Genomic DNA, 12290 nt, shown 5'->3' with positions numbered 1-12290 from the left:
AAATAAAAATTTTTTGAAACTTGAATATGTCCTACTTAAATTATTTTACTGCCACTGACTTTATCTAGGCCAGCATGTTCTGTCTGAAGTTATTGCATCAAGTTCTTCCTTTAGTTCAAACCTTTGAATCCATTTTCCACACTGTCTTCAGAGAGAGATCTTTCTGAAATCTAAATCTGTTTGTGACATTTCACTGTTTACACTACTCAGGGATTCAGAATATTAAAATCTTTAGCATAGCTTACTAGCTCCTCCTAAGCTTCTCTGCCTTATTTTGTGCCCTTTCTTCTCATGCACCCTCTCCACCAGGCTTTACCAAACTACACGTAATACCTGAAACAGTACTCAGTCACTATGATTTCTGTCTCTTAATATTGAAATTAATACTTAATACCCATTCATTCTCCAAATCTCAAGTGGTACTTTGTTTAGGAAGGCTTCCCAGATTTCTCATCTTGCATAAGTCTCTTCTCTGTAATCCTACAGTGCCCCCATCACACTGTTCTGTCAATGATTTGCTTATATGCGTTTCCCACCAGGCATTAAACTTTCATGATTGTGTGGGCAGGCAAGTTCCAATGAGTGTGTACGCGTTTATTTATTTAATTAAATTTATTGGGGTGACATTGGTTAATAAGATCATATAGGTTTCAAGTGTATTATTTCTATGATACATGATCTGTATATTGCATTGTGTGCCCACCACCCAAAGTCAAATCATCTTCCATCACCACATATTTGGCCTCCTTTACCTTTTACTATCCCTCCACCCCCTTCCCTCTGGTAACCACCATACTGTTGTCTGTCTACAAGTTTCAGTTTTATACCCACATAAGAGTGAAATCATATGGTTCTTAGCTTTTTCTGACTGACTTATTTCATTTAGTGTATTTTCAAGGTCCATACATGTTGTCCCAAATGGCAGTATTCATCTTTTCTTATTGCTGAGTAGTATTCCGTATGTACCACGTCTTCGTGATCCAATCCTCTATCAAAGGACACTGGTTCTCTTCATGTACTTGGCCACCGTGAATAATGCTGCAATGAACATACATGTTTAACTACACCCTCATCTTCCATGTCTCCTCCCTGTGCTCTGACAATGAGAGGAATAGTGTATGCTAACTGATGAAGATGAAGGGCCAGTGTACTAGTCCTGAACACTTAAGAGCTAGGAACAAAGAGGGGAGATATGCGGCGAGCCAAGGTACTTCTCAGGTAGAAGCTCATTCAATGCACCTCTCTGATGAAGTCAGACTTTTCTATTTTGTCTTAAGATTGTCCTACAAATATTTTACCTTCTACTTGGGAACACATCTTATTTGTCTGTACCCTCCACTCTTCCTTGCACATATTAGACACTCAAACATGTTGATTAAAATCCAATTTAAAAATCATTCCGATTTACAGAAATTTACATCTAGTTTGTGATGAGAAAGACTCTGGAAGAAAAATGTAAAATGCAAAATATTTGTGAAGCTCAACATCCTAACTAGAAATGTTCAGAACAGTGTTATGAAGCCCTAGAGAGAAAGATGTAATAGAATTAAGGATAAACAAACTTAATCAAATAAAATAATGGACTCCGTAAGTTCCAAATGTGCTGGCATGTAAATATCTTCACAACCTCAATTTTCATATGCTTACATAGGTATATTCCAATAGCAAATATTGGTTAAGCCTAACAAAAAATCATGGTTTTACTGTTTGGATGAAAAACAAATGACTTTGTCATGTTCTCAATTGACTTAATATCTTTTACCCCACCCTTATTATGTCTGTATTTTAAGCAATATTGTTATTATAGCAAAAACATTTTTGGAGAATTTTAATAAGCCAAATTTATATTTCCAAAATTTTTAGTCTTTAAATTTTTTGACTCCAGTATTTTAGCTATTAATCTCTTAATCCTAAAGTTTAAATGTGTCAGAGTCTACATTATTTAAAACAAAACTTTGCAAACAATTGTTAAAAAGTCTTTTTTGATCAAACCCTTAGTTTATCTGTTAAGTAAATTTAGTGTTCTTATTTTACATTTTTTTATAGATTCACCCATCTATTCCTATCTAAAAACAAATCCAGAGAAATATAAGTTCTAAAAAACTTTCCACACAGAATTCTATTTTGAATTTCAAGTTATTGGAGTACACCTAGTAACTACTTTGGTATGAGGAAAAGTTTAATCAACCAGTGGATGTGGAGGACTCGGGGGAGGGGGCAGTGGTGTCCTTGAATTGTGTAATAAAAAAACACAGAAATAAAATTAGCATAAATAGTTTGGTAGGGTGTAATTAAGAGTGGGAAGTGAAAACATTTTCAAAAAGTAAGCAATATAAGAATAAATAATGCAAAGCATGGAAAACCTAAGATGAGCATGAATTAAAGAGAAGGGAAATTGGAAAAAAAAATTTTTAAATATATTTTATTAATTTTTTACAGAGAGAAAGGGGAGGGATAGAGTTAGAAACATTGATGAGAAACATTGATCAGCTGCCTCCTGCACACTCCCTACTGGGTATGTGCCCACAACCAAGGTACATGCCCTTGACCAGAATTGAACCTGGGACCCTTGAGTCTGCAGGCCAATGCTCTATCCACTGAGCCAAACCGGTTAGGGCGGAAAATTTTTTTTAAGGTAGCTATAACTATTTCTCAGTATAAAGCCACATTTTTTTTTACAGTAAAGAAGAAGATATTGTATTTGTCCTTCCTTATCTGAAGTTTTGCTTTCTGCAGTTTCAATTATCCATGGTCAACCATGAACTGAAAATATTAAATGGAAAATTCCAGATATAAGTCCATGAGTTTTAAATTGTGCCCTGCTCTAAACAGCATGATGAAATCTAGCGCTGTCCTCCTCTGCCTGGGATGTGAATCATACCTTTGTCCAGCATCTCCACATGGTAGATGCTACCCACTCATTAGTTATCAGATCAACTAATATTGCAGTTGTTCAAGTATCCCTTATTTTACTTAATAATGGCCCCAGAGTGCAAGAGTAGTGATGTTGACAATTAAGCTAATGCCAAAGAGAAGCCATGAGTGCTTTCAAGTGAAAAGGAGAGTACAGTACAATATTTTGAGAGGCCACATTTGCATAACTTTTATTACAGTATATTGTTATAATTGTTATATTTTATTATTAGTTATTACTAATCTCTTACTATGCCTAATTTATAAACTTTATCAAATACATATGGGGGGATACTGTATATCCATTAAGACAATCCTATACTTAGTTAAAAATAATGTTCAGATACACCCAAACAATTTTGCTCTTACCTCAATTTCCTTAAATATGTTTTTCCTATTAGTAAGGGAGCATGCTTATTAAGATCACGAGTATAGTCCCTTTGGTCACCTTAGCTATTGCTATGGATTAATAGGCAATAGTTTCAAATCAACCCTCATATGAATTTATTGGGTATGAAGCAGTTCTTCAGTGAATAATGATTTAGTAGATGAGATCACAAGGATTAATGTGCTTAGTATAGTGCCTACTACATAGAAGGTCTCTATCTATTTTTTCTCCTTCCATCCTTTGCAACTCTGTATAAAAATAAAACCATGCCCAAAAGAACTGTACAAGAATGATTTATTATAAATTAACAAATATTTATAATGTATTGTAAAGACATTTAGCACACCACCACCACCACCATAAATACTGAACATGGTTTTATGAAAGTTACAATTTTATTATAAAAATGTTTCCTAAATACCATGATAATCCACTTGTTTTCTTCTTAACCTCAGGACAACAGCTGAGATTAGGTTATAATTTAACCCTAGCAGACATAAAAATGTGGCGTCTTGGTTTACAAATATAGTTTAACACACCAGAATATTGATAAGGATTTCCACGTGCTCCAGATGAACTGCCAAGATATGGATAGCTGAGGCATCTCAGAGGGAAGGGTGTGTGTGGGAGGAGATTAACCAAAGAACTTATATGCATGTATATATTACCTATGTACACAGATAATAGGGTGGTGAAGGCCAGGGGCGGGGCGGGAACTGGGTGTAGGGAGGCAATGGGGGATAAAAAGAGAGATATCTGTAATACTCTCAACAATAAAGATTAAAAAAAAAACAAGTTTAAAAGAAATATACACATTTCTAACTAGAAATGTTAAAGGTACTAACTAGAAGTATTACCATAAAGCTGGTAAACTGTGACTACCAACACAGAAGTCTACACACCTGAGAAAGCCAACAACAACAAAAAAATTAAGATATTTGGCATCAGGTGGAGATCATCTAGGATTTAGGGTTGACTTACTGCTTTCATACTGTAGAGCAGGCATCCTCAAACTACGGCCCGAGGGCCACATGCGGCCCGCCAAGGACATTTATCCGGCCCGCCAGGTGCCGCTGCCTGTCCTGCTTAGCAGCTGATTCGTCCCGGGCCTGCAGTGCGCATAGGAATTTGTTCATAGTTTTTTTTTTTAAACTATAGTCCAGCCCTCCAACGGTCTGAGGGACATTGAACTGGGCCCCTGTTTAAAAAGTTTGAGGACCCCTGCTAGAGTCTATCACTGCCCTCAACCTTGTGAAAGGGTTAACCTGAAACACAGGCAGACAGGGCAGGGGTCCAGTGGAACACAGGCAGGGGCAGACATGGCAGTCTGAGCAGCCCAATCACAGAAACCAACCAAGCAGAAGTAATAAAATGTTTCTGGACTCAAAGCGGGAGGCATGGGAAAACAAGGGAGGGCCTGCAGTCACAAGGTGTACGAACATATAGAAACAGAAAAAGTCCAGCATAGGAACAGAGAAAGGACACATAGAAACAGGGAAAGTTCAGGCCCATTGCTGGGCAAAAACAACTGAGGGAATCAATCAGGTGACGACACAGGTAGACATAGAGCAGGCTTGTAGCAAATATATACCCCTGGACTACAAAGCTCTAACAGGCAGCCCACTACTGGTTCCCTCTCTCCGTGCGGGGAGTCTGAATCTGCCTGTAATAAATTGTCCACACTTTTGCTATTCTTCTGGCCCGTGGAGCTCATTCTTGGGCGTCGCAAGACACGACCGGGGAAAACACCTCGGCTCACGTTCCCAGTTATTACTTGGACTTTCCGAGCTTGAGAGTATACAATTCCAAACACTTGCTTTGTCCTTTTTCTCATGCTACATCTCTGACGTTTTCCTAACTCACAGTCTTCTAGAATGAGCTTTCAGTTATCACTAAACAGCACTGGGTCAAATCTCTTCTATACAGGATCTCATTGTTCTCATGCCTCCTCTATTCGCAGAGAGCCGGTCAAAGTCTTGGAGGTGGAAACGAGTTGCCAGCTGATTTACCATTTTCCTCAAGGTAAGAAATGCTGAAACAACTTGGAAAGTAAGGAACGCTGTGAAGACAATGTGTATCGCTTTTTCCAAGGGCAGATTTGTTAGGCCTTCATTAAAGAGCAAGAAAAGAATTAAAGGCAACTGCAATAGAAGGCTCAAAAGCCAGAAGCCAGCTAACTCAGGAACCTGAAATGACACACATTGAAAGTAATCAGATCAGTAAAGTATACTCTTTTGTTCATACAGATAAGCAAATCCTTAGCACTACTGTGAACCTACGTTGTGAGCTCTGTCACTCAAAAGCAGTATAACATGGTCCTTGTCCTCAGAGAACTTACAGTCTAGATTAGAAGAGAAAACTTATGTGACAGCCCTAGAATACTACACCTTAGTGAATAATTAAATGTGTCACTTAGAAATATAGACTAAGTGCTACAAGAAGTAAGATAAGAGACTTATCAGAGTAGGTGAAAGAATTCAGGATGTAGGCTTTTAAAGCTGGGTAGAAGGAGGAAGAGGCAAGAAGGTAATTGTAAGCAAAGATGTGGGATGAGCATGACTGAGAATCAATATGTCAACCTGGAATAGATGTTTAGTTTAGGAAATATCAAGAAATACAGTGAGATAGGCTGGGTGGGGCCTAATTATGAAGGGCCTTTTAGAAAACCTTGGGAATCTTTAGGCATTATCCCTAAACTCTGGTAACTACCTGTAAATGCTTAGGTAGCTTGATGATTCAGAAAACATGTGCCCAGCATAGGAAATGAGTTTATAATTTCTCCTCATTTTCTTTTTAATCCTCACCTGAGGATATGTTTTTATTGATTTTTAGAGGGAGAATAAGCGAGAGAGAGAAAGAGTGAGAGAAAGAAACATTGATGTGAGAGAGAAACATCAATCGGTTTCCAACCAGGGATTAAACCCACAACCTAGGTATGTGTCCTGATCAGGAATTGAACCCACAACTTTTTGGTGCACAGGATGACACTCTAACTAACTGAGCCACTCTGGCCAGGGCCCCCATTTTCTTATTCAGGATCCAAATGAACATGTTTAATTGACTGAGTATTTTCAAGACTGGTGAGAAGAAGGAAAATGATCAATTCTTAATTGCTTACTATGTTCAGGTACTTTATATAAGTTACTAGAGGCCCAGTGCACGAATTCATGCACAGTTGGGGTCTGGCCAGCCCTCCAACCTTCCGTGTCCCCTCCCCCTGGCTGGCCTGGCCCAATCGGGGCGTAGGGGTTGGTCAGGGATGGGGCCAGCCGGGGGGAGAAGCTGCAGGTGATTGGCCAGTTGGCCCTGCCCCCTGGTCAAACTCCCGGTGGAGGGGACAATTTGCACATTAGCCTTTTATATAAGGATTTCATTTCATTCCAACAAACTTGTGAAGTAAATATTTTCCCCATTTTATTTATTTATTTATTTATTTATTTATTTATTTATTTATTTTCCCCAATTTACATATGAAGAAACCAAGGCTAACAAGATTAAGTAAACAGACCATAGTGACAAAAGAAGTAACCTTGGAGCCAGGCCTTAACTATAGGCCTTTGCTCCTTCCACCACAGCGCACTGCCCTTTCCTTGCTATGGAAACCTTATTGCATTTATGTGTTGCACTGAAAGAAAGGGAAGAAGAGCCTACCTTTTCCTGTAGGTTACCCATGTAGCCCAGATACAGCCTGATAGCTTCAATTAAGGTTATGAGGATGATAACAGTGACCACAATGAATTTGTAGTAATCAGGCAGAATTGGATACTAAAGAAAACAAAAATAAACATGTTTGTAAAAGCTCACATATAGTAAAAATGACCTGAGATAGAAATAAAATATTAAGAACTTGGATTTTACTGACAAAGTAACAATGCCAGGGGATGAGCAGAAGAGACCTTAGCAGAAGTATTAAAGTTTAGACTTACTTTCATTTGAAGCATCATAATGCTGCTCACCCACCAAAGTGGGAAAAAGTAAGCATTAAAATAAAGTGACATCTGCAATGCTAAACTGGAAACCACTTCATTATCTACAATAGAAACAGAGAGAAAAGGGACAAATTCTTATTCCTGGTCTATGCCCTATAAAGCCTTTAGTTCCCTAGAAAAACTATCTTATTGGCTCAACAAAACTACAAATGTTAAGCATCTTTATAATTATTGCCAGTACAAGGAAATATTCACCATCATATTATTTAGTTCATATATTGGTTACTTGGGGGTTTGTTTCAAACGTTTCAATTACTTTAGCATTTTGCCATTACAGTCTGCTTTTTGCACACTATTGGTATAGATTAAATATAGACTATCAATATAAATCCTACTGAGACACAATAATTATTATTACCAACTTTGTAGAGTTCTATGTAAAGAGCTCATAAAATAAACACATAAAATACAGAAAACTACTCTCTCACAAATAAATCCTATCTAATAAAAGAGTAATATGCAGATTGACCATCACTCCAACACACAAGATGGCCACCCCCATGTGGTCAAAGATCCTGCCGCCATGTGGACACAAGATGGCCACCACAAGATGGCCAGCAGGGGAGGGCAGTTGGGAGGGATCAGGCCAGCAAGGGAGGGCAGTTGTGGGCAAGCAGGCCAGCAGGGGAGAGCAGTTGGGGTGGACCAGGCCTGCAGGGGAGGGCAGTTAGGGGTGACCAGGCCTGTAGGGGAGGGCAGTTGTGGGCAAGCAGGCCAGCAGGGGAGAGCAGTTGGGGGGGACCAGGCCTGCAGGGGAGGGCAGTTAGGGGTGACCAGGCCTACAGGGGAGGGCAGTTAGGGGCAAACAGGCTGGCAGGGGAGCAGTTAGGCATCAATCAGGCTGGCAGGGGAGTGGTTAGGGGGTGATCAGGCTGGCAGGCAGAAGTGGTTAGGGGCAATCAGAAAGGCAGGCAGGCAAGCAGTTGGGAGCCAGCAGTCCTGGATTGAGCCAGCAGTCCTGGATCCCGTATGGGATCGGGCCTAAACGGGCAGTTGGACATCCCTCAAGGGGTCCCATATTGGAGAGGGTGCAGGCTGGGTTGAGGGACACTCCCCCCTCTAGTATAATATAAAAAAGAATCTCCCCAAATTATAATTAGACACACCCCTTTTCAGCATACCCTAATCCCATCCATTCATTAATAACCAATTAAATGCCACTTTTTCCATAAATTTTTTTTCTTGATTATATTCCCCAACTCCAGTAGATATCTTGTTCCTTTGTAGATATTTATCACTCTAACCCAGTGGTCGGCAAACCGCGGCTCGCGAGCCACATGCGGCTCTTTGGCCCCTTGAGTGTGGCTCTTCCACAAAATACCACGGCCTGGGCGAGTCTATTTTGAAGAAGTGGCGTTAGAAGAAGTTTAAGTTTAAAAAATTTGGCTCTCAAAAGAAATTTCAATCGTTGTACTGTTGATATTTGGCTCTGTTGACTAATGAGTTTGCCGACCACTGCTCTAACCTGTGTACAGGAGTGTTAGCAAAGAACCATACTTCCCTCACTTAAGACAGTCTGGTGTACTGAAGAGATTGTGAGCTTTGGAGTCCAAGTAAACCCTGAATTCCCCAATCTCCCTAGTTACTCTGGATGCCAGACTTGAGATAAATTATTTAACCTCTTTGTCTGTCAATTTCATCTGATAAAATGGTAACATTAAAGTTATCTCACAGATTGCTTGTGAGGATTAGAGAGAATACAAATTATTTCACCCTAGCACCATGCCTGGCCCTTAGGAGGCACTCAATAAATGTATGTTCCCTTTCCTTTTCTTTCACTGATGTACAGGCTCAATGTAAACACAGACCACATTCTACCCACTTTTGAGATCCCCAGAGAACCTAGCATCTTACTTTAAACTGGTAAATATCAAATACACATAAGCAGAATGAATTATGAAAACATTGTCATAAGGACATCGTCAGTGTAGCTATTTGTAGTACATGAGTTTCATTTATATAAGGCTGATTACATAATATTTTGCTTTTGTGTAAGGGAAAAGGGTCCTAAATTAAGAATTTTTAAAAAACTAAGCCCTACATTTGCATCCTAAATTTACTAACAGGAACAGACACATGTTTAGAAATCAACTGCTCTAAATGTAAGAATTTACAAAGGCTCTAAAATAAATTTCTTAAAAACAGATTTTCTTTTTCTCCATAACTTAGTATTTTATATCTGTCATTTAATAATTTTAAAATATAAGGAATAATCATGGTCTCACAGCAAGATTTTCTTTAGCTCCAAGAATATGCCTGATTATGATCTACTTTTTAAATATGTTTGTTTTTTTTTTAAATTGATTTTAGAGAGAGAGGAAGGGAGGGAGAGATATAGAGAGCAACATCAATTGGCTGCCTCCTCCATGCTCCCTACTGGGGATCTAGGGAAGTACCTTGACCAGGAATCGAACTGGTGATTTTTTGGTTTATGGGTTGACCATTAACCATTGAGCCACACTAGCTGCGCTGATCTACTTTTTGAAATCATTATTATGATGTACTTTGCTTGCACCTATTTATTAATTTACCACTGATAAAGGGATGAATTCTTAAAATCTGTTAAATCTGAAGGCAACTCTCCATCCTAGGATTTTTTTCATAATAATAATGCAACTCTTGGTCAGCTGTGGACATGGTAATGATATACACTTGTAATTACAGTACAAATAAATCTACTCCAGATCCAGAAAGAAAATGTGGAAAAACAATGATACATTAGTTAGGCTGAAAATTTAATATCTTTAGAGAAGAAACTATAGTCAAATTTTGCAAAGCAAAGAAGTTTGTGTTAAAAATTTTTGTACAATAACATTTTAAGAGTTATGCTCTGTCTGTATTTCAGCAGATCAAACTTATAATCATGCAACTGAAAATCAAGTTAATATGTAAATGAACGTTGAAAGCACAGACACGAATTTACTAAACTCTGCAAAAGTACAAGTTGAGTTCTGTAAATAGAATTTAAATGAAAACATATATAATATAAATCAGGGATAGGCAAACCATCAGCCAGCTGCCTGATTTTGTATAGCAAGTGAGCTTTTTCACATTTTTAAATGGTCGGGGGAAAAAAAATCAAAGAATAATGTTTTTTGACACTGAAATTCTTATGAAATTCAAATTTTAGTATCCACAAATAAAGTTTTATTGGAACACTGCCATGTCTACCTAATTACCATTATCTATAGCTGTCACAGAGATCTACCACATACCCTCTAAATATTTACTACCTAGCCCTTTACAGAAAATGTTTGCTGACCCCTGATACCTTGCATCATCAGATTCGAGCCTGTTAAGTCTTAGCTTTAGAAATCAGAAAAGTAAAAACATAATTTCTCACATTATGTTTTTTGCTGTACATCCTAAATTTGGGGGGACAGGCAAGTAATGTAGTTGAAAAATGCAACTATGGAAACTGACTTTACTTTTCTCTGACCCTTTTAAAAATTCCTAAACCAAGAAAGAGAAAATGATTTCCATTTCCTGCAGAGTTCAGGGATAAAAACGTATGGATGTGGTTGACCGTATGTTGTCTATCATCATGATTTAAGAAGGGGAAACTGTTTGGAGGAAATCGCGTTGTTACTTGTCGTCAGGTTGCATGATGTAGCATCATGGCATTTTGTTAGCAGATTCGGTGAAAGAGTCATATAGAGGAGAGGGGAAGGAGAAGACAGGGAAGCAAGAGTTTTGTTGAAGGCGATGCTAGTGTGGCCACTGTCACTCGGGAGTGGATAGCGGTTTAAAATGACTCATTAAAAACACTTCTTTCCATCTCTTCCGCCGGAAAACCGCCTTGTGATGGAACATACTTGTTCTGCTAGGACAGTTGTAAAGGAAAATATACTTTACCGGGGTGGGGGGTGGGGGCGGGGATTGGGAAGGGGCGATTCCCTCCATCTAGGCTAAAAAAGCCAGGGCCGCCTCCGCAGAGGTCGCAGGACCCGACGTGCGCTGCGAAAGCGGCTTTTATAGCATTTTTTTTTTTTTTTTTTTGAGAAAGGCCAGCTCCACCTCAGCTGCCCTGCTTGGAATTCGCGGGCCAGGCCTCAGCACGATCAGCCTAGCACCAGCGGCCATCAGGGATCTGAGACGGCCCAGCCCAGCTCTCGGCCTGGCCTCTCCTCCAAGGTGCTCCCGCACTGCGGCACCCGCTGAAGGCGAAACCGCCATTTTGGGTCCTGGCAACATCCACGCTCCAAACCCGCGCTGGTCCTCGGCGGCCACACTCCCGGCGTTGGGCCTCGGCCACTCACCCGGGCCTTCGCTGTACTCGGGCTCGGTCCGGTTTGAGTCCCTGAACATGGTCCGACTGAAGTTTCCCAGCCGCAGGCGGACCGGTTCTGGCAGCTCCATGGCCTGGTTTCTGTACCTCTTACGGCTGGGTGTGCGGTTCCCAAGGCAACCGGGGGCGCTGGGGGCTCAGGCGTGCGCAGCCGCACAGCGCAGCCCGCTGGGCGCGAGTTGTGATCCTGGAGCCTGGAAGGAAGGGAGGATTTGGGGAAAAGCCGGTTCCTGCTGGGAGCCTTGGCCGGATGCAGCAGGGCAGATTCCTTCGTCCTTTTGTAAGCCCCAGTATCTTAAAAACAAGTAGAAATAATAATAAATGACCTGGGTTTGGATTGTGATAGAAGGATCCCTTACCCCTTGCTAGGAGATGCAACCTTTCTGGAAGGAAGTAGAGAACGAATGCAGAGCTTAAAAAATGTTCATGACCCAGTAGCTCTTGTTCTAGGACTACATATGTGTAATATATAATATTCTAATCATATATAATAGTAAGTGTTCCTATAAAAGTGTATATATATTCACTATGTGTGTGTAATGTATGTATATATTTATATACACATACACATCTGATGGAATACATTGCTGCAGCTTTAAAAAAACATGCTTGCAATGAATATTTGATAAGGATTAATTTCAAGTAAAAATAAAATAAACAGAAGTAAAACTAAATAGAAATGAGCCTAATTTAGCAAAATGTGTGTGTAAAT

At 39.7% G+C, this 12290-nt stretch overlaps 1 protein-coding gene across 1 annotated transcript; it reads right to left on the bottom strand.

Annotated features, from left to right (window-relative positions):
• Positions 1–3578: 3578 nt before the first annotated feature.
• On the bottom strand, positions 3579–11685 carry TMEM17 (transmembrane protein 17). The gene is made up of 4 exons (XM_080686031.1): positions 11550–11685; positions 7228–7331; positions 6953–7066; positions 3579–5487 (listed from the first exon to the last, which is right to left on the bottom strand). The coding sequence occupies exons 1-4, from the start codon at positions 11647–11649 to the stop codon at positions 5209–5211; spliced, it is 597 nt and encodes a 198-aa protein (XP_080542157.1). The 5' UTR covers positions 11650–11685; the 3' UTR covers positions 3579–5208.
• Positions 11686–12290: the final 605 nt, after the last annotated feature.

The sequence above is a fragment of the Plecotus auritus genome (genome assembly GCF_963455305.1).
Source record: "Plecotus auritus genome assembly, chromosome: 8".
Classification (NCBI taxonomy): domain Eukaryota; kingdom Metazoa; phylum Chordata; class Mammalia; order Chiroptera; family Vespertilionidae; genus Plecotus; species Plecotus auritus.
This window is presented reverse-complemented; position numbering and strand designations above follow the sequence as displayed.

Bases quoted from the DNA above. Each gene is read 5' to 3' on its own strand.
- TMEM17 (XM_080686031.1), bottom strand. From the start codon at position 11,649: ATGGAGCTGCCAGAACCGGTCCGCCTGCGGCTGGGAAACTTCAGTCGG. The intron at 7,332-11,549 runs GTGAGTGGCCGA...TTTCTATTGTAG, and splicing joins CGAGTACAGCGAAGGCCCGG to ATAATGAAGTGGTTTCCAGT. The intron at 5,488-6,952 runs GTAGGCTCTTCT...GTGTCATTTCAG, and splicing joins TGGGTAACCTACAGGAAAAG to GTTCCTGAGTTAGCTGGCTT.